This window comes from Cajanus cajan, chromosome 2 (assembly GCF_000230855.2).
Source record: "Cajanus cajan strain Asha chromosome 2, NIPB_CcT2T_4, whole genome shotgun sequence".
Lineage (NCBI taxonomy): Eukaryota > Viridiplantae > Streptophyta > Magnoliopsida > Fabales > Fabaceae > Cajanus > Cajanus cajan.
In genome coordinates, this window is record NC_138518.1 from 79808642 (window position 1) to 79832765 (window position 24124).

The 24124-nt window shown below is 28.7% G+C and overlaps 2 protein-coding genes across 2 annotated transcripts; both read left to right on the forward strand.

Annotated features, from left to right (window-relative positions):
- Positions 1-13249: 13249 nt before the first annotated feature.
- On the forward strand, positions 13250-17501 carry LOC109816372 (2,3-bisphosphoglycerate-dependent phosphoglycerate mutase 1). Its single transcript, XM_020381362.3, has 8 exons — positions 13250-13710; positions 13980-14209; positions 14578-14696; positions 14798-14954; positions 15085-15186; positions 15294-15413; positions 16807-16881; positions 17005-17501. Exons 1-7 carry the CDS (start codon positions 13506-13508, stop codon positions 16855-16857), a joined length of 984 nt encoding a protein of 327 aa, XP_020236951.1. The 5' UTR covers positions 13250-13505; the 3' UTR covers positions 16858-16881; positions 17005-17501.
- Positions 17502-19551: 2050 nt separating this feature from the next.
- Positions 19552-24068, forward strand: BST1 (DNAse I-like superfamily protein). The gene is made up of 10 exons (XM_020381335.3): positions 19552-20017; positions 20121-20223; positions 20332-20406; positions 20893-20980; positions 21107-21211; positions 21667-22225; positions 22600-22793; positions 22908-23016; positions 23241-23389; positions 23550-24068. Exons 1-10 carry the CDS (start codon positions 19865-19867, stop codon positions 23767-23769), a joined length of 1755 nt encoding a protein of 584 aa, XP_020236924.1. The 5' UTR covers positions 19552-19864; the 3' UTR covers positions 23770-24068.
- The last annotated feature ends 56 nt before the right edge of the window (positions 24069-24124 follow it).

Genomic DNA, 24124 nt, shown 5'->3' on the forward strand with positions numbered 1-24124 from the left:
TTTTTGCTTCTCATATAGGAACAGAGATAGTACTCCCTCCGTTTTTTTTTTCATAGTCGTTTTGACAGTATTTTTTTTGTTTTTGTTCATTGTCACTTTTCTAAAATCAATGACTTATTAATTTTTTTCTCATTTTTACCCTTGATGATTAATGTATGTACTATTATTTATTCTTCAACCACCTATGTGAAGTTAATGTTGCATGAGGGTAACATATTTTCAACAATATTATTCATCCATGATTTTTTTTTCTTTCCACAATATTCATTATGGAATTAGGATACCAAAAGACACAATTTACTTAAAAGTGTAATTAAATGGAGTAGGTTACAATGTAGTATATTCTAATGATCAATGCATTAATTCATGGACTTCTAAAAAAGTGCATAACGACAATAAATGTACACAAATCAACAGTCTCAAGACTTGAATGCAAAAAATAAATAAATAAAGGGTATAACAAGAAAGTAAGTAATAAATATTTTTGAAAATTAAAATATTAATCATTTCCTTAAGTCTCGTGCAAAAACCTTAAACGACTATGAAAAAAAACGAAGAGAGTACCAACTTATAATAGTTAGTTATAAGTCTAACTTCATCCTACAAAATAAATATGTAGTGAAAATTATCATCATTTATATACTATTTAATTATTTTATTTTTAATCGATGTAAGACCTAAGTTTTTCTCAAAAAATAATTGTTACTAATAGTAAATTCTGGTGTAATATAAATACATTTTTAGTAATTATTATATATTAGTTATTAATATTTTTATTAGATAATAAAATATAAATAATTAATTTATTATCGTTAAATAATTATCGATAATAATAAATTATTTGATATAAAATATAAATTATTAAAGTAAAATAAATTTGAATAAATTTATTCTTAAAATAAATAAATCTCTCATTTTATTTATATATATATATATATATATATATATTTATTTATTGAGGTTGTTATAATAGTTTAATAAAAGAAGTTTTGTGTAATTTCATGAAACATGATGGATGTGGATCTAATTAATTTGAAGAGTTAAGTTCATATCATCTATCGCAAAAGGAAAAAAAGGGTTTAAGAAGGGATGGAAAAGAAAATAGTTGAGAAATAATTAATGAGAAAAGAAAAAGGAAAATGTATGTAGGAAATAATTGATTGATTGATAAATTAAAATGTATTATTAATGAATATTGAATATTGATCGATTGAATGAAAAGAAAAGTGTATGTAGTCGTGGCAGCAGAATAGGGTGTCCAAGTATGCGTTTGGGTGGGGTCCAATTGTGAAAAGAAGAGCCTGGAATTAGACAAAGACAAAAACAGTGAGCGTGACTGTTGAGTGGACTCAGTAAAATAGCAACATGTATTTTGGACTACTCTGGTGCACGCTCCATTAGAGGGCGCGTGTTGGACACTCGTAAAATGTTGGTGGGTCACGGACTGACAAGTGTCCTACGGACACGTGGTTCAAAGTTAATACGAGCGTGAGTGGGACTGCGTGAAAGGAACGTTGGAATGTGACACCTGTGGAGAAATGCAAGGTGGGACCTCCACCTTCTCACACTTTTTAACCGTTCTTTGTTTTCTTTCGGGGAAAAATAACCGTTTCCTTTCCTAGGACCACTTTAGTATTATCTGTTTCCCTAATTAAATTCATTCAAATTAACTCCTTTTGCGTTAAATACTCTAAAATAAATAAATAAATTATAACTCCTTCTCATCCAATCTTGCTCCAATACAAAATTCCCAATACATTTCAAACAAAATTCCCACGCACAAAAAATATACATAAATTATAATAGGGACTTTTATGTTATTTTCAAAGAATTTAGTTTCATTATTCATTTTTTGAATTTAATTAAATTTGACCATTCTAAAATAAATATTATTTTTATTTCCTGACACAATTTTGAGTCATTTTTCATTGATCCAATATTTATCTACATGAAAATTATTTAAACAAGTGATGTTTGAAAAAAAAACTACAAGTATGATTTTTAAAATAACAAATATTTTAGCATGTGAAATGGGAAAGATACATTTTTATTTTATACAACTAAAACTATAATAAATAAATATTTTAGATATATAAGTTATACTATAGTTATATTTTATAATAAATAAATAATTCTGATAAAATAAAATTAATTTTAAGTTTATGATAATATATTTATATTGCGATGTAAGGGTATAATAAATATTGATATTTTTTTAAATATTAAAAAACTAATTTTAAATACAAGTGATGGATTGAAAATATAAAAAATAAAAATAAAATTCTTAAAAACATTGTTGATAACAAAATAACTAAGAACATGCTTACTAAATCATATATATAACTAAAAATTATATTTGAATATAAAAATATGTTCAAAAATTTATATAAATAAATATTTTAAATAGATAAAAATATATTTTAAATTTTTAATAAATAATTTATATAATGATATGAGATGACACCCCATAACCATTAACGAATAAGGAGTTAATGTTATGCTGGGAATCCTCAAACTAAATATCATTGTCTACTCAGTAGTTAGTCAAAATTTAGTAGTACTTGATTAAATTTAATATTTTACTTTTTGAATTAAAAGTCAACAAAAATACATAAAATCTTTTTTACCATAAGAAGAAAGATAAACACGTATAAAAAACATATTAAGTTATTAAGTTAAAGACACTTATATTTTTAATTTTAAAATATATAATAATAAATTTAATAATATGTCATGTATATTTATTATTTGAGATTTAAAAATTAAATCTCATTATTAGTTAAGTTTAATTTGATTCAAATATTAAAAATTTAAAATTAAAATAATTATGTCAGGTTGTGTTACTTTAAGTTCATGTACGAATATCTGTAATTCAGTTGTTTAACTTACAATTTTTATTTTTTAATTTGTTTTGTAGGAAATACTCACGTAAAGATCGATGAATTGTAATATTTTTACATATTTTTTTATTATAAAATTATGGACTAATTTTGTCCGGTCAACTCTTATGAATTGGAGACTTTAATAAGAAAAAAAAATAAAACATATAACAAATTGGGCATTTTAAGCAGTCAAAAAAAATTAATGAACCCATTATCAGGTCATAATTAAGTTTAGACACCTTAGAAAAATATTGAAGGAAAATTTCAGAGACACCATTATAGATTTAACATTTCAGTGTTATTTTTTTTATCACATAAATATATTATACTGTCATTTTATATTAATACGAAATTTTATCTATTTCATCATTTAATATACTATACAACACATACATTATTTAATCACGGATCAGTACATCCACAAATTCAACAACTAATGTAATTTTTAAAATATTAATTCAGTCAATGGCCCTTCTAAAATAGATATTTTATAAATATCTTTTTCTCAACCAGATATATTTTAGAGAAAAATGTATTGAAATCCATCTTAAAGGATTACGTGGCAATTGACGTTACTGAATTGTATACATGAAAATCTTGAATTTTTATTATGTGGTATCTAAACTAGTATGGGAATTACATGTACATCCTTCTGAATCTAAGGATTACGAGCCTATTTATTTGTTTTTATCATTTTAAAAAGTTATTTTAAGAATGCCGACTTATATAAATTATTTTTTGATTTGGTTATGATTAAAAAATATTTTGAAAAAAATGATCATTACAACTTTTTAGAAATTGTTTACATAAATTTATTAAACTAATGAAACCTAATTTTTTTAAAAATTAAACAACTCTTTTAAAAAAAACTTAAAAGTATTACCTGAAGTAAAAGGTGTTTTTCCGTAGGAAACAATTATCTTGTTGAATTTTGAAAATGCTTTAGAAAGGTGAACGTGGGGTGGGGCTACGGGGAAGATACTGGTGGGACAAACAAAATCTGTTGGATAAGATGTAAGGTATGGAATAATTGTAACGCAATGGTTGCAAAACAAAAGAAAATTAAAAAAAATTATATAAATTTTCATTTTAATCCATAGCGACTAATTTCCTCGTTGGAAGCACCTCAAAAGATAGGATAGCTAGTCCCAAGATTTAATACGGCTGCATACCTAAGACAGGATTCAAACTCTTGATCTTGCTTAAGCGTGGATCAATCTCTACTGCTGAATTAAACGTTTAATTTTTTTTTTAAGTTAAATTAGGCTCGAAGAAATAAATACATAAAAGAAAAGTTAGGATAAAAAGATAATTTTCACACATCATATATACATCAATTTTTACAATATTATTTTGTATATTTATCTCTTTCCATTATTAATAAATAACTCCTTTATAATAAATAAAATAATAAAAATAAATAAATACAAAAAGATTATTATTGTAGAAATTATTGTACAATTTTATTATCCAGTGTGATTTGTGATGGCAAGTAATTTATTTTTGAAAAAAGAAAAAAAGAAAAAATTAGGGAGTTTGACATGGTGATTGATATGGTTTAACGTCTGTTGTGTCCGCACACAGAGTGCACCGAACTTGAGAACCTCATTCAACTTCCGAATGTCGACCACATGAATCATCCGCTAACTAATAACCAATAGACAAAAACTTCTCGAAAACTGATTTTGGCGCCACCTACACGTACATCCCTTACTCATCGCTTATCAATACTTTAACCACCACTTATATTCAAATTATATACTCCATGCAAATAATTTCTCCTAAAATCAAATTACAAAGATCAACTCACTCAACTTTTTCATTTATCTTCTTCTATTGACGATCCAAGATCCTACTGGGACAATTTATTTTTCAAAATAAATATTTTTAATCATTATTGTCATGAAAAATAATAAAATGTGAGAAATATCTACTTGAATAAAGCATAAAGTATTAAAAAGCTAAAAATAGAACAAAGGATAAGAAAGATACCGGTTAATGAAAGACAAATTTTGACAACGAAATAACAAATTGGATTCGGATGTTCAAATACATAAAATTAAGGTGCAAAATAAAATAACTCTCTATATATATATATTAATAGGGTAAAAGTCTTTTATTTATTATATATAATAAATTTATTAATTTTATCACAATTATTTTTAAAAATTATATAAAAATAATTTATATAAGGGTTAATATTTAACTCATGTTGTATTGAAGTTTGAAAGCGAAAGATAAATATAAATAAAATTAGACTAGATATTGACAATGAAAAGGTACGTAGAGAGTAATTAACTATGTATAAAAATTTAAATTTAGTTAATTTATTTAATTTCATGGATCGAAGTATCTTCCCTTTTTAGTGTTTTTGTTTTTCAGAGATCAATAACATACATGCTTGGAAAAGTTTTTTTTTCTCCATAATTTAAGTTGTTTTTTTTAAAGAAAAAGTTTTATTTAAATACACCTAACCTTAAAATTCAAGGTCTTAATTTAGTCTATTATCTGGTACAGACTTTTTAATGGTTGACATGACTCATTAATCTACTTAGGAAAATATTCTTATTAAAAGAGTTAAAATATTTTTTTAAAAAAGTGATAATTATTATTAACAAGGATTAAATGGAACAAAATGAGTTAGTTTTTTTTTGTCCTTTTACATGTCTTTCTTAACTCATTTAATTAAAGACTAATCTTATTCTTCATACTGTAATTTTCATTTGTTCATCAACTTTTTGCACAAGATAAAAATTGAACACGGGTTTTTAGATAAATAAATCATCTATACAATGTGTAATTACATACATAATATTTAACAATTACACAAATGATTAGACGAGTTTTTTCTATGAATTAATATTTGATTTATTTGCTAAAATAAGTATATATATATATATACATTTAATATCTAACTACTTTTAATAAAATTGTTTCCTAAACAAAATTTATGTAGAGAAAAAATAATAATTTAACATTTGAATTTGAACGAAAATGTCTTTTCACGACAAAGAAATATCTGCGTATAATGCAAGCTACAGGGCCCCAAGCCCGTGAGCCCAAAATAATTTCTGACGTTAGGTCATAATTCATGAATTGCCAATGTCGACTGGACTATGTTCCACTTTTTTGTCCATCAAGAAAAAAAGAAGAAGAAGGAAGTTTTAGTACACAATTTCCAAAAAAAGAAATATCTCGTATCTATACTAATATATAAAAAAGGATATCCTTTTCGCTAACTACCTTGGTCTCCACTTTTTTTTTACTATTATACCCTTTTAATTTAAAAAGTTAGAAAAAAATATTTTTTAATCAAATTTAAGAACTTTAAACTAATAAATATATACTAATATATAAAAAGGGATACTACTTTCAATAATTATTTTTGTTTCCATTTTTATATGGATCATTTTATCCTTTATTTATTTCTCAATAACTACTTTTTTTATGAGTAACATCTAAATTTTCCTTTTTTATTTATTTATTTTTTAAAATATAATCCAGGCACGAAGTGCCTTTTTCTTGCTAGTATATAATAGAAGAATTGAGAGTCTGAGACACTTCGTGCCTCTAATAATTGCACACGGATAAATATTAAAAGTTGTAGATAATTATTTAGAGAAGATATAAGAACTTTTTTTAATTCAAGAGGTATAATGATTTACTAAAAAGGAAATCAAAATAGTGATTACCAAAATATATCCCCTATATATATATAATTTTATGAATTTATGTTTTTTAATCTAGTATATATAAATTAAAATAGTTATTATGAACAATAGTATTTTTAGGAAAAAAGTTATGAAAAATATATTTATTATAAATTGTAATTATATAAAATATATATTTATTATGTACATTCCAAAAATTTAAATATTTAAATATCTTTTTAGTTTAAATTTATGAATACAATTCATTAATACAAAATTAACACACAATTTATTTTTATAATTTCTTCTACATTTCAACTAATATTAAATGATGTTTAAAGTAATCATTAAAGTGCATTTTTTTTACATTTCTGGTAACACTACACATTTTTACTTATTATTAGTGATTTTATTAAATGTGTATTGAGATTATTTGTTGTTTAATTCTTGAGAAAACTCTAGAATTAAGAAATATCTAAGGAGTTTTAGTCGTTCTAGAGTGTCTCTAAGTAGAAGTCAAGTTGGATGTATAGGAGGAGGATGTATAGGGTTTCTTTTAAGACTTTGGTTTCATAAGTTTATTCTAAAATAAACTTAAAGAGATAGTATATCGAGAAGGACTCTAGAGTATGAGAAAGCTTTTTCTTCCCTATACCTTTTTAGGAGTGTTATGATCCTTCCTTGAAGATCTTAAGTAGTTGTGTTGTTGATTTAGAATCGTAGTGTTGTGAGTCAAAGTAGCTTCACAGAGCTAGCTCGAAAACTGTCTTCTTCTTCCTTTTTTTCTTTGATTTTGGTAATTTTAAAGGTAAGGGAAGCTAGACTTGATCTTTGTTGATTGTGGAGTCTTGTGTTAATAAAGTTGTGTTGTATATTTCTCTTATGAATTGTGGTTGAGTTGAATCGTGTAAAAAGATATGATTTGTTGAGTTCTTGCATGTTTACGACTCTTCACTTTGCCTTGAATTGTGGTTGCATGTTGTATTTTTGGTGGGAATTGAATTACTTATGTTGTATACACATATGAATTGGTGCAATACATGTTAGTGTTGTTTGAGTTTCAGATGGTCTTAAACCAATTCATGATTCTTCGAAATCACCATCATGTTGGGCGTGCATTAATGGCATTGAGCGTGGCTAAAATCAAAAGCTCTCTATTATGATAACATTAGGTGCATGAATGGTGGTGTCGGATGTGAGGAGAGATAAATGTCTCTAACTTGCTCACGTCAGACTTGGGTTGAATGGTGCTGAGCATGAAAAAAGGGAAATGTCTATAACTTGATGATGTTAGATCTTTATTTGATAGGTGTCTGGCGTGTGATCAAGATAAAGACTATCTACTAGACAATGTTGAACGCCAATTCAGTGATGTTGAACATGAGTTAGACATGAACTTTTTCTCTAAAATGGGGTCGGGCATGAATTTTGGCCACGTCAAGCGTAAGAGCGACGAGAACTCTCTGTCTCATCTATATTGAGTGCATGTAGTTTGACATTGGGCATGGGCAAGTCCGAAAGCTCTTTGTCTTAATGACACTGAACACTGGAAAAATGGCATCAGGCGTTGGTTGCCTATTTAAGTTATGTTATTTTTTGTTAAGTGTTAAACATTGTATGAGAACTTACATGTTGTATGATATTATTTATTTATACATTGATGTATATATAATTGATTAAATCATTGGAGTATAACATGAGTTGTATGTTATATTGTGTTGAGTAGTTGTGTTGAGGATGCTTAAGGAATGGAGTTGTGTTGAGTAGATAGGCTTAGAGTTATAAGAGAGGTTGTTTAAAAGTTGGATATTCCATTTTGAGGATATTATTGTGGTGCTCTACAAGGTCAATTGTTGAAAAACTCTTCTTAGGAAGTTGACCCTTAAAGTGAATTGTTGAGTGTCCTCTAGGACTTTAGCTGATGTGGTATGTGTGCAAGGTCAAGGAATATATGTATGAAGTGACCAATCGAGTAACTTACAAGGTTAGGGACCAAAATCCCTAACTAAATACTAAAAAGGCGTAGTATTTAGAGGATAGCCGAAGAGTTAATCTCATATGTGGCTTAATTATGCAAGCTAGTATCGTGATGTACTCACACCCAAGTTGTTCTATCTTGACAAAAATATTAGAATTATTAATTTAAATAATAAAATTCGAGAAATCATGTTGTTGTAGATTTTTTTATCCAAATTGGCTGTTGATCTAACTAGATCGAAAAGATCGCGCTTTGTTGGTTTAATAAAGTCAAATCACTTAAATTGTTAACTTGTATTGTAGGATATCTCTTAGTTAAAATGTGTGATAACACATATAATTGATTTGTTGTACATATGTGGTTGAGTTGATGAGTCGTGTGATACATATGCCATGTTGTAATAATGCTCGAGTTGAATAATAAGTTGTGCATGTGGTGTATTGATGTTTTTGTTATCCACATGCTATGTTGAATTATGATGAGTTGGATTATTGTGTTGTTCTAATCAAGAATCACATTGTATTGTGTTGATAGTTTGTAGATTGATTTTATGTTAAAACATGTTAAGTTTGTTTATGTTGATAGTATAATAGTTTCAATCTTATACTAGTTTTGTTGATTATTTTGAATATTACTTTATCCTTACATGTTTCCATGTAATTGAACTATGATGATCATACTTGATATGAGAGCAAAATAAAAATAGATTATTGATGAAGTTAATTTGAGGCCATGCCAGTGATAATGGTATTGATATTTTGAGTTACTCTAGTGTAAATAAATGTTAGTAGCATTGCTTGACTGTCAATTATGATTTTTTTTTTTATATTTTAGTGCAAGATTATTATGTGTATGTGTTGTGTGTAAATATATTATGATATGTATATTCAGGTGTTATAAGTATGTTGATTCTAGATAATTATATTTATATTATCTATTGTTAATAGTTGAATTATTAAGTATAATAACCTATTAAATTAGTATATTATTCATTAAAGTATATCATAGATGATTTTCACAAGGATAAAAAAAAAGTGGTTATTATTTTTTTTTATGAAATCCATTTAAATGAAATATAAAACTAATAACTGTTTTGGTTATGTAATATCAAACTTTTTTTCTAAGAAAACTGATATTTTATAATTTAGTTTGAATTAATTATTTGATTTTTTCAAATTTATTTCATGACTTTCAAAATTATTTTTATTTTATAACTAGAATCTAATAATTAAGTTTTGCTTAGTTTTTTTTATATATAATATTAATATAATATGAACACAATTATAAGTTTGAATCGTAAGTTTCAACATGATGTTGTAATTATATTTCATAAAAAATATTAACTTTGTCACAAACAATAAAATTAAAAATTAAAAATAAACCCAATAATGATATGTTTCATCAAAACTATTTTCAATTGCATTATTGTCCCACCTACATAAATAAATTCAATTGTTACGAAAAAAATCAGATTTTTTTATAAAGATACAATAAAGAAATAATATATATATAGAGAGATAATGTGATTTAATTTATTTAATTTTAGTTTTAATAATAACTAAAAAATTCAAAGTAAGAAATGTAATTTTTAATCTTTTATGTTTGATGGCCTTTTATTATTTCATGGTGACTTAAAACAAGTCACTGTTTTCACATTTTTTAACTATTAGCGGAGGAAACACTCCATACTTTTTAATTATATTTGAAAAATTAGAATTAAAATAAAAAATAATAAAGTGAATAGTGAATAGTTATGAAAAAGTATGAGAAAGTTACTGATTTAATGGGGTTTTAAAAATAAGAAAAAAATAAAAGAAGAAATGATGAAATGAGTTGTTATCGAAATGTGAGGATTAAAGAGATTATTAATCATGTGAGAAAATACATTAAAAGCTTTTTTTTTAATAATTTTTTTCTAAGCAATTGAAGAAATTTAATGGTCTAATTGAAAATAAATAAAAAAATTTAAAAAGAAGTATCCATTTATATGTTGATATAAATGATTTGGATGTGTTGGTAACTTAAAATCATTCAATGTAATAATGAGTGAGTTTTAAAATAAAATTTAAGAGATTTTTTTATATTTTAACTGAGAAAATTATATGTTAGATTCTGTTTAACATATACAACTCTTTTTATAAAAATTAAAACAAATATCTGTTTAGTTGAACTGTTGAAGTTCAAATTTTAACAGCCTCATCCTGTGTTAAACTTAAAAACAGAGAGAAATTTAAGCAAATAAGTACAATAATAAATATTAAATGGTGATAATATAAAAGAGAGATATAAAAATTATGAAGGGTAATGAGATGTTTGTAACATTTTTTTTGTTCGTCCCTTGAGTATCCTAACGCGGCTGCATACACAAGGCAGGATTCGAACCCTGACCTTGCTTAAGCGTGAATCAACCCTTACCGCTTGGAGTTACGTGATATTTGTTTTTGTCACATCACAATTATCATTTGAATTAAATTAATCCTAATATTCTATTGACTCCACTATATTCCTGGCTCCCCCCACGTTGTTCTGCTTTCCTTGTTGACAGGACACATTTTACTCTCTGCCATCAATTGAACTTTCTTGGGGTATTAATTCTTTCTGACAACCATAGTTACGTACCAAAAAGGAAAAAAAGATAGTTACAAACCTCAAGTCCTCAACCTTCTCCTAAGATTTAATTAGGACTTGTATTTGGCCAACCTGAACCGGATGAATCACAGGCATAGCATAGCATACCCGATAGCTTTGATCATCAAATCCATGCACTATGGTTTAGGAATGGAACAACAAATTATAATAGAATGATTTGCAGTACGATAAACGGCAATGGCATAGAACCTGCTAAAGAATGGCGTTGGGCGTAAGAAATAATGGAGGTGAGGGACCTGGAGGAGAGAAATAAAATATTAAGGAGTTAGAATTTGTGTTTAATTAAAAGAGGAGAGGAAAATGATGTAACTATTGTTTTTCTTAACAAGGGAATAAGAAAGATTTTTTAAAAATAATTTATTTTTATATTTTTATAATTTTAAAATTAAAATATTTTAGATATTATGTTTAAAATATTTTAAAATTTCATATTTTTCTTCTAAATCTCTCGACATCAAATGGAAATTAAAATTATGAGTTATTTTATTTATTTTTATTTTCTTTTTTTTTTCGTCTCTTAAAAATTAAACTAAACAAAAAGATATATAAAAAACTTTCATCTCTCTTCCCTTTCTCTCAAACCAAATAGTATGTAAAAAATTTCAAATGGAAACTTTCCATAGGTGTCAACCTCCTACAACATTACATATCTCAAACCTCACCCATTTTTGCATATTTAAGTAGAGTAATTTGATTTCTCACACACAAAAAAAAAAAATCATTTTCTCTATCAAATTAATGTTGTTTGATTCTGGATTTGATCGAGCTCCTTCATATTTTGAGTTTCAATAATCTATATATATTTTGTTTTAATTGATTTAACCAATTAAAGTGCTTATGAAAATAAACCAAAAAAATTTGAAAAATTTGTCAACTGAGTTAGGACTTAATTTTGACAATCAATCAACACTTTTGTTTCCCTCCTTATAAGTGTATTTAAAAGAGATATCTTACAAGAGATCAAGAAGGACTTTAATTTTGGAAATTAGAGGAGCATACATATGAAAAAAAAATAACTCTTCATTGATGAGTAACAACACATATATCAAGTTTGACTCACACATAACATAAATGTAGTTGAAATATGAAGATCATGGTAAACATTTAACAGTTATACATACATATTAATTGAAACATCATAATAACCTATAAATCCTTGAATTATAATTGTCATGTTCATATTGCAAGATTCATAAATATTGCATTATCTAAAAGTTGAATTGGAATAATCAATTTAACTTATATAAATAACTTTTAATGAAAGTTTTAAATATCTTAAAGAAATATGTTTTTAATATCCAATTCATCTTTATCTTGGATAAGGTAATTATTTCAATGATCACTCTTGATATCTATTTAAACATTTATTCATCATACTATAAAAACAGTAAATTAACAAACACTTCTAGAGATTTTGTAAAAATACATATAACCTATCTATCTATCTATCTATCTATATATATATATATATATATATATATATATATATTATTTTATTTTTTTACTTTTACAATAGCATTTTTTACAAGGTGACATAGTGCTGTGTTTTCAAACAATTAAGAGATCAATATAATATATAAGTAATTTCATATTGCCTAAATGATTAACGAGAGTCAATATATAAAAAAAAAATCTACAATATCATGAAATCTAAGAAATGTCAATTTAATTTATTATATAAAAAGTTTAACTTACCATTGTAATTGATTCTTATAATTATTATTATTTTATTCAAATTAGATAGGTCCAGACACTTCGTGCCTCTAATAGTTATACACAGACAAATATTATAAATTATGGATAGTTATTTAGAAATAATATAAGAGTTTTTTTTTTTTTATTCAAGGAGTATAACCATCCACTAAAAATTGAAAACCTTAAGAGGTGACTACCAAAATATATTCCTTGTATAATATGTATAGATTAGTTTACAACATTAGAAAAAATTAAGAAAAAATAATAATATAAGTTTTTGATTATTTATAAAAAATAATAAAAATGAAAAACTAGATTCTTTTTCCCTCTAAGTTTTTTTTTTTGCTCATCTATTTATCTTTCAATAACTTTTGTTTTGGCTGAAAGGAAAGGATATGGCATATAATTTTTGATTCGCATTAACAACACGGAACGGCGTCGTACATCCCCAACCCTTGCCGAGACTTTCTGACTATCACGCTATCAATCAATTTCTTCACATTCTTGTCTTCTTGTCCAACCCTTGTCACTATCTTTCTCTTCTGCATTTCTTTCTCAAATATACACTGCATACTCACATGCTTCAAAATTTTCAATTCCACGTGTGCAAATAGGGTTTTTCACTTACGATTTCGCCATTAGCAAGACGTGATGGCTGCTGCAACTTTTAAATACCAACCTACGAGACTTCTTGGTTCCGACGTTCACGTGTTCGCGCCTCCATCTTCTACAAACTTCGGAAGGTTCTTCTCAACGCGCAATACTCGCCACCCTAAATTGAATCTCATTCATGCTTCCATTTCTCACGCCTCCCTCGTTGACCCTGCTCCACTCTCCATTTCTAATGACTCATCAAGTAAGGAATTATTTTCTTCATAACTCTTGATGCATGCATAATACAACTATCCAATCATGAGTTTTATTGAGGAGAGTGACCACCTAGTAACTCAACAAACTAATATAAATAATGCTAACTTTAGCTACGTTATTGATATTACAGCGTATATGTGATTCATGTTATTCAATTTGTGAGCTATGTGTTTTGATTTGATTACGAAAAATCCGGATGGTCACGGTGCTCTGCTTTATCTTATTAGTGGTGGGTGTTGTGACCTTGTTTATTAGCCGAGACTGAGAGTACTTTGATATTGATTCGTCATGGGGAGTCTTTGTGGAATGAGAAGAACTTGTTCACGGGATGTTGTGACGTGCCTTTGACCACGAGAGGTGTAGAGGAAGCCATTGAAGCTGGTAAGAGGATTAGCCATATACCGGTTGATATCATTTTTACGTCTAAGCTGATTCGAGCACAGATGACGGCTATGCTTGCAATGACTCAGCACCACCAAAAGAAGGTATCTTCAAGTAGTTCACTGGTTTTTTCACTCATTTGGTGCTTCCATTTCTAATTTGTTCATTTCCTCTATTTTAAGTAATCGGAAAACAAACTTAATTGTGTTTTCTATGACCAACATAGTTGGTATAGGTTTAATCAATATATGCTATAGTTTTTAAGCAAAGCTTTGTTTGTGATCTACTTGTAGGGAAAACCATTATCTGTACAACATATTACAATTCTCTAATCTTTAAAAAACAAAAAGGCTTATTTTCCTGAACTATTAAGATTTAAGAAAGTATGGTATTCATAAAAATACTGGTATTTTGTACAGCTGTTAAATATTTTTAGAACCTGGATTTTTTTAACTAAATGTTTACTTTATAGGTTCCTATTATCATCCATAATGAGAGTGAACAGGCAACAACTTGGACTCAAGTTTACAGTGAAAAAACCAGAAAGCAATCTATTCCAGTTATTACAGCTTGGCAGTTGAATGAAAGAATGTATGAAGATATTAATCTTTGCCTATGTTTCCTGTTCATATGATATGTTCAATGATTTTTAGAAGAACAGAATTACCCTTCTTTATTCTCCACTTCTTAAGGTACGGGGAGTTACAGGGTCTTAATAAGGAGGAGACTGCAGAAAGATACGGGAAAGAGACGGTGCACGAGTGGCGTCGGAGTTTTGATATTCCTCCTCCCAAGGGTGAGAGCCTGGAAATGTGTTCACGGAGAGCTGTTGCCTATTTTGAAGATTCTGTAAGGGTGTTATTTTTCTTATTCGCTAATGTAAATGTTTCTATTGGATTTGTATGACATTGATATCTTGCTTGGGGTTGAAACATTTTAAATTTCTATGAGAATTGATACCGAAAAGCATGTGTTGTAGATTGAACCCCAACTAAAGTCAGGAAAGCACGTGATGGTTGCTGCTCATGGAAACTCATTGAGGTCTATCATCATGTATCTTGAAAAATTAACCTCTCAAGAGGTAGCATCCTGCAGTTCTTATTAGTGCCACCATCTCAATTATGTAAATTTTTCTTTGGCATTAAATAAAATAGGACTGGGTTTAACTTTAACTCTGTCAACAAACAGGTCATTAGTTTAGAATTATCAACTGGGATACCGTTGCTTTACATATATAAAGGGGGGAATTTTATCAGTAGAGGAAGTCCTGTGGGGCCTACAGAAGCTGGTGTTTATGCATACAGTCAGGTATGATCCCTTTGCCTGGTATTTAATTTACCTAGTCTTATTGTTGAGCTGAAATTATCCCTGAATACTTGTCAAATTAATGAAGGATCAATGCTATGTGAGGAGGGTTGGTGATATTTGGGAAACATGAAAGGACCACATGCTTCTACGTATGTGATGGGGTCATGTGGCTTAGTTTGTTGCAGCTTTTGGTCTTTTTTACTTTTTCCTGTTGGCTAATAATCACCTGTATTTATGATCTGCGGAATTGCCTAAATTTTGTAGTTATATTATTATTTAATTTTCATAAATATAAGAACTAAGTTATGTGCTAATGCACAACATCTAACAAAAAGCTTATAGCTTAATTTCCGTTGGTGGCAATACCTTTAAGATTTGGTATTTGGATGTTATATGATCATTATGATGACATCAGAGGTTCAATCGTCCACCAGGTCTCCCATCTCCCTCGGCTACCTAGGTTCAATCTTACCAAAAAAATATATACCATGTCTCGTTTAAGAAGTGGGAATCATCTTCATGTATATAATTAAGTCAAGTATTTTTCATTTCAAGTAAAAAATCAATGTCACAACAAATGGGGATGGATCTAGAAAACATGTATGGAGGGCCAAAAGTAACAAAGTTGACAAGCATAGTTGTATTAATGGGTCACAAAACTACAATATTTCTTTTTAATATATAAAAAACCGCAGTCTGTATATAAAATTGAAAAGCCAGAAGTCCTTTGACTCCCCCTTCAATCCATCCCTGATAATTTTTTTTTTTATTGGTGGTTTTCAAAAGCAAGCTTGAAACTTTACACATCCTAGCAATGTGAAATTTTAATTAAATAATTGAACATGTTCTCAAATGGAAAACAATAATCTTTTCCATTACCACCGAGCACCTAGATTTGATTGTGGGTGGTTGTTCTAGCTCAACTAGGGTCTTGAGTTTGAGTCCCTAGGAATGCTGCTGATTTGAAAACATGGAGGGAGAGTTTGTTGTCCGTGGCCCTACCCAGCTCAACCTAGATTAGGCTAATGCCTAATGCGATGTCCTGATATGAGTGGTCCTATTTTCGTTAGATGCCTACCGGAGGCAATGTATTATGTAATGTACTGCAGTCCATTTGCTGACAGATTTTCCCCGGATGCCTCTTGAGATGAGATATATAACCGTGGACCTATTTGTTGAGTCTAACAGAGATTATAGCCTAATGGAAAACCATATAATCCATTTCCTTCGGGGTTCAGTGAGATTTTTTTACTGATGTTTGGTTTGGGATATATAAGATATTATCATGCTTTTTCTGAATAGTTGGCAGATTGCGTCTTATTTATTTGTTATATTCATTTTGTTGAACATATATGATAATACCCTTGTTGTATGTTGCTATTTGTACCTACAGAGTTTAGCTGTTTACAGAGAGCAGTTGGATGAAATGTCTCATTGTTATTGATCTTGCATGTGAAAGATCAGAAAGGTATTCTACAATACCCGGTGATGATTTATACTTCTAATGTCCACTTTAGTCAATATCTTAAATTCCCGTATAAGCTGGATTATACTGAATGTTGATCACTGAGCATGCTCATTATATCTGCAGGTATACTTGTCGATATTCATTTTTGGTGGATGGCTTTCTGGTTTGGGTATGGCCTTTCCTATTATTGACCAAAATCCGTGACAGTTTCAAATATGCGAACTTCATGGCAAAACATGGGAACTCTGAAAAATTTTCTGCATTGTAGCAACGCGATAGCCTCGAAACAATTCGGGTTATAGCGTGTTTGCTTCCGAGTCTAAACGTGAAAATTCACGTTTTCAGGAAGTAAAAAATTTCAACTTCCACGTAAATTTAATTCAAAACGTGGAGAGAGAGTCAAGAATTACGTTTACAAATTCAAACCAAACACACACTTAGAGAAAGTGAAAAACAGGATTAGTAAATGTAACACTAGTCTTGAACTTGCTTGTGTCTGAATGGAAGTGAGCTTATAGGCTATACGTTATAGGTATAACTGCCATGTTTTAGAACTTACTGGGAAATGAATTCACGGTAAAGGAATGAAAACTGTATAAATGAATTGAAGTATTTTGTGACCATTATTCTATATTTTCTCAAAACAATTTTCCATATATTTCCTTTAAGCATTGCGTGGCGAAATTATAGTTGGGAAGAAGAAAATATTTGAAAAGGAAAATAACAATGATGGAAAAACGATCTAATTTGAAAACCAACAAAGAATAAGTTAAAACCAGTCAAAACTCAACAATTGGTGATGGAGAACTTATTCGAATCGTTCAATTTTTACTTTAAATGTGTTTAGTCTCGGTGAAGTTTATGAAATTTGTTTTTTTTTTCCTTTCCCTTTTTTATATTGGTGAAGTGATATTTTCTTTTAATTCAAACAGTTATAATAATAATGGTACTAAAATTCGAGCTTAGAATTTATATTACTTCAAATTTCATTAATATACTAACTCTAGTGATTATATAAGTGAAGTAACATATATCTAGTGATGATGATTTTAATGTTATCAGAGATTCACTTATTTTAAAAGTAAGTTTATTTAAATTTATTCTATTTAATAACTCATATTTTACATTAAATTTTAATGATTTAATTATTGAATTAAAATTTTTTTAATACATAAATCAAGTTAGTAAATTTTTAAAGAATTTGAAATTTTTTTGATATTCTGTTTCATTAATTTAAATTAATATATAAAGTATTTTATGATTGTCTGTCAATTTAAATTAATGAAGCGAAATATCAAATAATTTTTAAAATTTCTAAAACTTTGCAGACATAATTTATGTATTAATAATTTTTAATTTAACGGTTGAATTATTAAAATTTGATATAAAACGTGAGTTATTAAGTAAAATAATTTTAAATAAACTTTTTTTTGGAAAGAATGAATCTCTTCATATATATATATATATATATATATATATAACACTACTTTACAATAAGAAATAAAAATAATCTCTCAACACATGATAGAAGAATATAATTTATCCAAATTATATTAAACAATTATATATGTTATAATTTTAATAATATTATTATTTTTGAATAATTATATTATTATATAAAGTTGTAGCTTCAAGGCTGCAAGTAGTGAAGATATTACATATAGTGGATTCAAATATATAAAATTAAGAATAAAATATAAAAATCTAAGATATGTATTTGTAATGAGTAAAAATTTAAAAGTGTAAGTTCAAAGATATAAAATGAGAATACAAAATATATAAATATTAAAATATTTGTAAATATATATATTTTTAAATTGAGAAAGTTCACTTGTACACTTTGATGAATATGTAAGTCTGTCACTCATTATATATCATTATATATAACAATTCTTTAGAATTATATTATTTATATAATATAATAATTCTTTAGAATCATATTATACATCAAAACTGAAAAAGTATCATTCACATGTCATTGTATTTGGTGAAACACTATAAATTGAAAATTTAAGCAATAGGTCTATTTTCGAGGCAAAACAGTTCTAAAATGCTCACGTGGCATTGTATGTCTTCAATTTTGGCTTACAAGGCTTACCGCCGAAGCACGTCAAAATGTTACTGATATTTCACGATGTCGTTGTTCCAAGGGGATTGAAAATAAACAACACATGCATTTTTTTAATTGAGTTGAGTATTAAATCGCAATTAAAAGTAATATTATCTTACATTTAATTTAGACCCCATTCAGAAGAAAATTGTATTTATATTAATCTATATTAATATATCTATACTCTTTTTAATAATTATCTTGATTTTTATATTTAATAAATTATTATATATTTTTATTATTAAAAAATTAAAAAAATATTTTTATCAAATCTAAAATTTAAATTCAAGATCTTAAAGTCAAAAGATTAATTATAATATCAATTGAATTAATATATTTTTATTATATAATTTTTTATTATTTTTAATAAAGACACGTACTCTCTTGTCTCTTATAAAAAAAGCACATTTTATTTTCAAATAAAATACTTTTTTTCTCCCCCTAATTAATTTTTGTTTTTTCCCCTTGAGGGTTGCGAAACTGGCAAACTGCGCAACAGAATTGTACAACATAAGGGGGTATGGTACCCTGTATTGCTACTACATCTAATTTTTGGCTTATTTTGTGAACCATTATCCAACCGTTTCATGCCTCTTTTTGGCTCCCTATCGCCCTCAACCTTAAGTGCTCCGAAAGCCCTGCCACCAATATCTCATCCTTTCAAAACCCAAAAAAAAACAATGACAACATAGAATATCTCGATTCATTAGTCACATCCAATTAGCAAACCAAAAATACATTCAATAGAAACTTTGATAAGAAGGAAACAAAACTTTGTGTTCGCTTTATTTTTTTTTTTCTCAATGTTGGACTCGTGGATGTGATGAACTAAATATATCATATTAAGGGCATGTTGCAAACACGAATGAATGAATGTCTTCGTTTACGGGTGCACGTTCAAAATCAAATGCTAACTCTAACTCTGAAATGACCAAAGCCAACGACGTTACCCTCAGCCCCGTCAACTCAAGCGTTTCATCAAACTCGCAAGACACTAGTGCCAATAAGAATGAGAAGAAAAAGAAGGTTTTATTATTATTATTATTATTATTATTATTATTATCATTCATTTCTTCCATGCATTGCAACGGTGCATTCTTCTTGACACTGTTTTTTGTTTTGGATCAAGTCTATCCTTCCAAAGATTTTCGGATCAAAGCGAAATGGGAGAGGCTCGGAAGAAGATGCACTCAAACCATCAAGTGCAGAAGAAGGAGATGGATTTACTCTTGGTATTCATCACAATATGATTTTTTTTTAATCTTCCTATAGAAAATCTAAATTTCCATGTCGCAAGGGTTGGCCGTACCTTTCTTTTTATAAATGTTTCATGTGATAAGATTTGGAGAAGAAGATCGAGACGAGAAGAAAAGCATTTATGGAAGCCTCCCCCATCATGAGAAAAAGTTTCTCAGGTACGATTTATATATATGCATGCATTAAGTTGTGTGGCACAAACACAATTTTCACATTCTCTAAAAACTGAATAACATAATTGCTCTAATCACAATTTTTTTCTATATAATATTATTAATATCAATATCAATATATCCAACATTGCGCCTTTATTTACATTAATAAAAAAAATGGTGGGTCAACTCTAGATTCTGGATCCAACTTGTACCTATCAAACAAGACGAAGTTTTCGTCATGTCATCATGTATTATTTTGGTAGCTTACCTAACAACAATGAAATTTTGGTTATTGGTAAGATGTTTTGTAATCAAGGGGAAGATCGTAACGGAGAAAAATCAAAATTTTATTGTTTGACATGGACTTAAACTCAAACTCTCCTTGTCTCATCTTAAAAATTGTACACCCACTGCAATTATAGATTGATTTGTCAGAACGTGACAACATTATAAAGTAAACCATGATATTAATTTCTTATCTACTCGCAGAAAGGGAGACTAGCCCTGGGATTGAAGGCCTAAACTTGTCCAATTTTGAACGCCCTATGGCTCCGGAAACTGAACTTCAGAGTTTCAGGTACGTGGGATTTCATTTTCAGTTCAAGGCTTCAAGCACATTTTTATTGTTGTTTGTTGCATATTGTAGTCAGACTCCATGCAATCTTCTTTTTCATGTTTTGCTCTTTTATTACGTGGATGGCAGGATCTTTGTTGCGACGTGGAATGTGGGAGGAAAGTCACCAAATTATGACCTCAACCTCCAAGATTTCTTGCTAGTGGAGGGCTCCGCAGATATTTATGTCTTGGGGTACGAACATGCAATAAGGAACATTTTAACTCAAGCATTACAGTTTAAATATATGGTTGTTATTAATGGAGAAAATTCTAATTTTATCTTAATTATTGTAACATTATACTCGGAATCACTAACCTTATCAATTTATGGTACCTAGTTAGACGTTAGGAAAACTAATAATTACAGTACATAATGAAAACAAATCACTCCTGATACGATCAAACAAAGGTACAATTAAAGATACAATCAGAATTTTCTCATCGGTTATGATCAAGACATAAATCCAACCAAGAAGTGATGCAAAGATGTTATTCTACCAACAGCAATGGAGATAAAGAAAAGAAAGTTGTACTTGAAAATTCATAAATCCTTATGTCCTGTCTGTTTGAATGCTTTTGTTTCTTTCCATTGGTTTCTTTTCAAATTATTACAAATTAATGTTACCTGAAATACTTTGTATCTTTCAGTTTTCAGGAAATTGTTCCTCTGAGTGCTGGGAATGTTTTAGTAATAGAAGACAATGAACCTGCTGCAAAGTGGCTAGCATTGATACATCAAGCACTAAACAGACCAAGAAATGAGTATAGTGATTCTTCTGACTCGGGAAGTGGCTCCAAAGCGCATAGTAGCTCGAAGGAGACGAAGTCCCCTGCAAGTTTGAATTTCTTTCAGAAGCCTTCTCTTAAAGTTATCAGTAGGAACTTCAGGGCAGAGGGTAGCAGCCTCCTTAAGGCTTGCAATTGTCCTGTGGAATCTCCATCAAGGGAGCGACGGAGAATAAGAAAGTTTAGTGACCCTATGAACAAGTTAGATAATGAGATTCGTGGTGAGGACACCGTGGAAGAGTTGCTTTCAATTGCGGAAATACCCTCTTCTCCTAGCCAAAGCAGATACTCCCTTATATCAAGTAAGCAAATGGTTGGGATTTTTCTCACCATTTGGACTAAGAAGGAGTTAGTGCCACACATCGGACATCTTAGAACAGATTCTGTTGGGAGAGGAATCATGGGTTGCTTAGGTAACAAGGTAAGCACAATCATATTATATTTAGTAAATATATATAGAAAAACACTATAAACACACTTTTTAATGCATTCTTTACGATACAACCCTTTATTATTGACCAAAATATATTGAACATCATAAAATTGCAGGTCTCAATCTCATTTTTTATTTAATGAGTATGTAATTTTGTAACTTTTAATAAATTTTAATTATTAATAAATAGTGTATTAAAAATAATGTGTCAGATAGTGTATTAGTAGTCCTTATGTGTGTATAACATGTCACTCAACATATTACATAGTTCACTAATTAATAACAATGAAAGTATGATTTGCTATTTTGGTCGCGAACTACGAAGGCTAATAGTGAAATATGGAATCAATAATTGATTGCAGGGGTGTATATCAATGAGCATGTCATTACATCAAACGAGTTTTTGTTTCGTCTGTAGTCACTTGGCTTCTGGGGAGAAAGAGGGCGATGAGCTCAAGAGAAATGCTGATGTGTCTGAGATCCTCAAAAGCACACAATTCCCTAGGATTTGCAAGAATCCTTGCCGTCGAGCGCCTGATAAGATCGTTGACCATGAGTAAGTTATTATCGCATTAATATTTGACTTATGAGTTAATAGAATCTTCTCTTATACAGCACATAATTTGCACTAGCCATCATGAATTCTAATCACTCTTAGCCTGTTGTGCAGTCGGATAATATGGCTGGGAGATTTGAATTACCGAGTGGCTTTGACTTATGAAGAAACAAGGGTTCTGTTGGAGGATAACGACTGGGACACTTTGTTAGAGAAAGATCAAGTGTGTCCCTGCATTCATATACTATCATATTATTAGTACAAATCTACAATGGTTATATTAATATAATTTAATTTTTATTAAACAAGGCATACATTCAAATCAAGACAAGTCTAACAACTAGCTTTATTTTGTGTTTGTTAATATATGAATTTTTTTTTAGTACTGTGTACTTTCTTTGTCACATAGGTAGGTAAATTGATTGAGTTGTATTTCATTTTGTTCAGTTGAACTTGGAAAGAGACGCAGGAAGGGTTTTTAACGGTTTCAAAGAGGGTAGGATTGTTTTTGCTCCCACTTACAAGTATTCACATAATTCAGACTCTTATGCTGGTGAGACTGTCAAGTCAAAGAAAAAACGCCGAACACCCGCATGGTATTGCACTTCTCTTGACTCTTATTAATAATATATATAATATGATGTATACGTATAATATAAGGTCAATTAAATATGAAGTGCTAGCTAGCTGGCTTTTCAATACAGATAAACCAAAACGGTTGACATTAATTACTCTCTTCAATTGAATAATTTTCAGGTGTGATAGGATATTGTGGCGTGGCAACGGCATTGAACAATTATCATACATCCGTGGAGAATCAAGATTTTCTGACCACAGACCTGTTTGTGCTGTCTTTTCTGTGGATGTGGAAGTAAGAAGCAGAAACAACAGGTTCAGGAAGGGCTATTCCTACACAAGCCCAAGGCTTGAATACGAAGACTTCATACCTCAAAGGCATAGTTTTTATGATTATTAATTAAAGCCTCAAATCAAACTTGTATATTTCCTTAGGGTCTATAGAAGAATGATTTGTCACCTCTCTTTTATTTCCTTCCTATTTTATCCCGCACTCACCAAGGTGACCAGAGCTAGTTATTAGAATCTAACAATATAAGAGCAAAAGATAAATTTACACAAGTGGCTAAGGAATGACTCCAATTTGTTATTACTCGTAGAGGTCGATGTAAATAGAGTTGAACTATTTATTATGGGAGAAAAACATGAAATTAAGAAAAAACAGTTACAGTATTTGTACAAGCTAAAGACTATCTTGTGTTACATTAGGAGACCGTGCCTTATTAATTAATATTTAATTAGTCATTGATCTCTAA

What these genes read in the sequence shown, in the direction of transcription:
- BST1 (XM_020381335.3), top strand. Translation starts at nt 19,865, where the DNA reads ATGTCTTCGTTTACGGGTGCACGTTCAAAATCAAATGCTAACTCTAAC. An exon ending in GCAGATATTTATGTCTTGGG is followed by an intron (nt 21,212 to 21,666) that starts GTACGAACATGC and finishes TGTATCTTTCAG; the next exon opens with TTTTCAGGAAATTGTTCCTC. An exon ending in GATAAGATCGTTGACCATGA is followed by an intron (nt 22,794 to 22,907) that starts GTAAGTTATTAT and finishes CCTGTTGTGCAG; the next exon opens with TCGGATAATATGGCTGGGAG.
- LOC109816372 (XM_020381362.3), top strand. Translation starts at nt 13,506, where the DNA reads ATGGCTGCTGCAACTTTTAAATACCAACCTACGAGACTTCTTGGTTCC. An exon ending in TGGCAGTTGAATGAAAGAAT is followed by an intron (nt 14,697 to 14,797) that starts GTATGAAGATAT and finishes CCACTTCTTAAG; the next exon opens with GTACGGGGAGTTACAGGGTC. An exon ending in AAAAATTAACCTCTCAAGAG is followed by an intron (nt 15,187 to 15,293) that starts GTAGCATCCTGC and finishes GTCAACAAACAG; the next exon opens with GTCATTAGTTTAGAATTATC.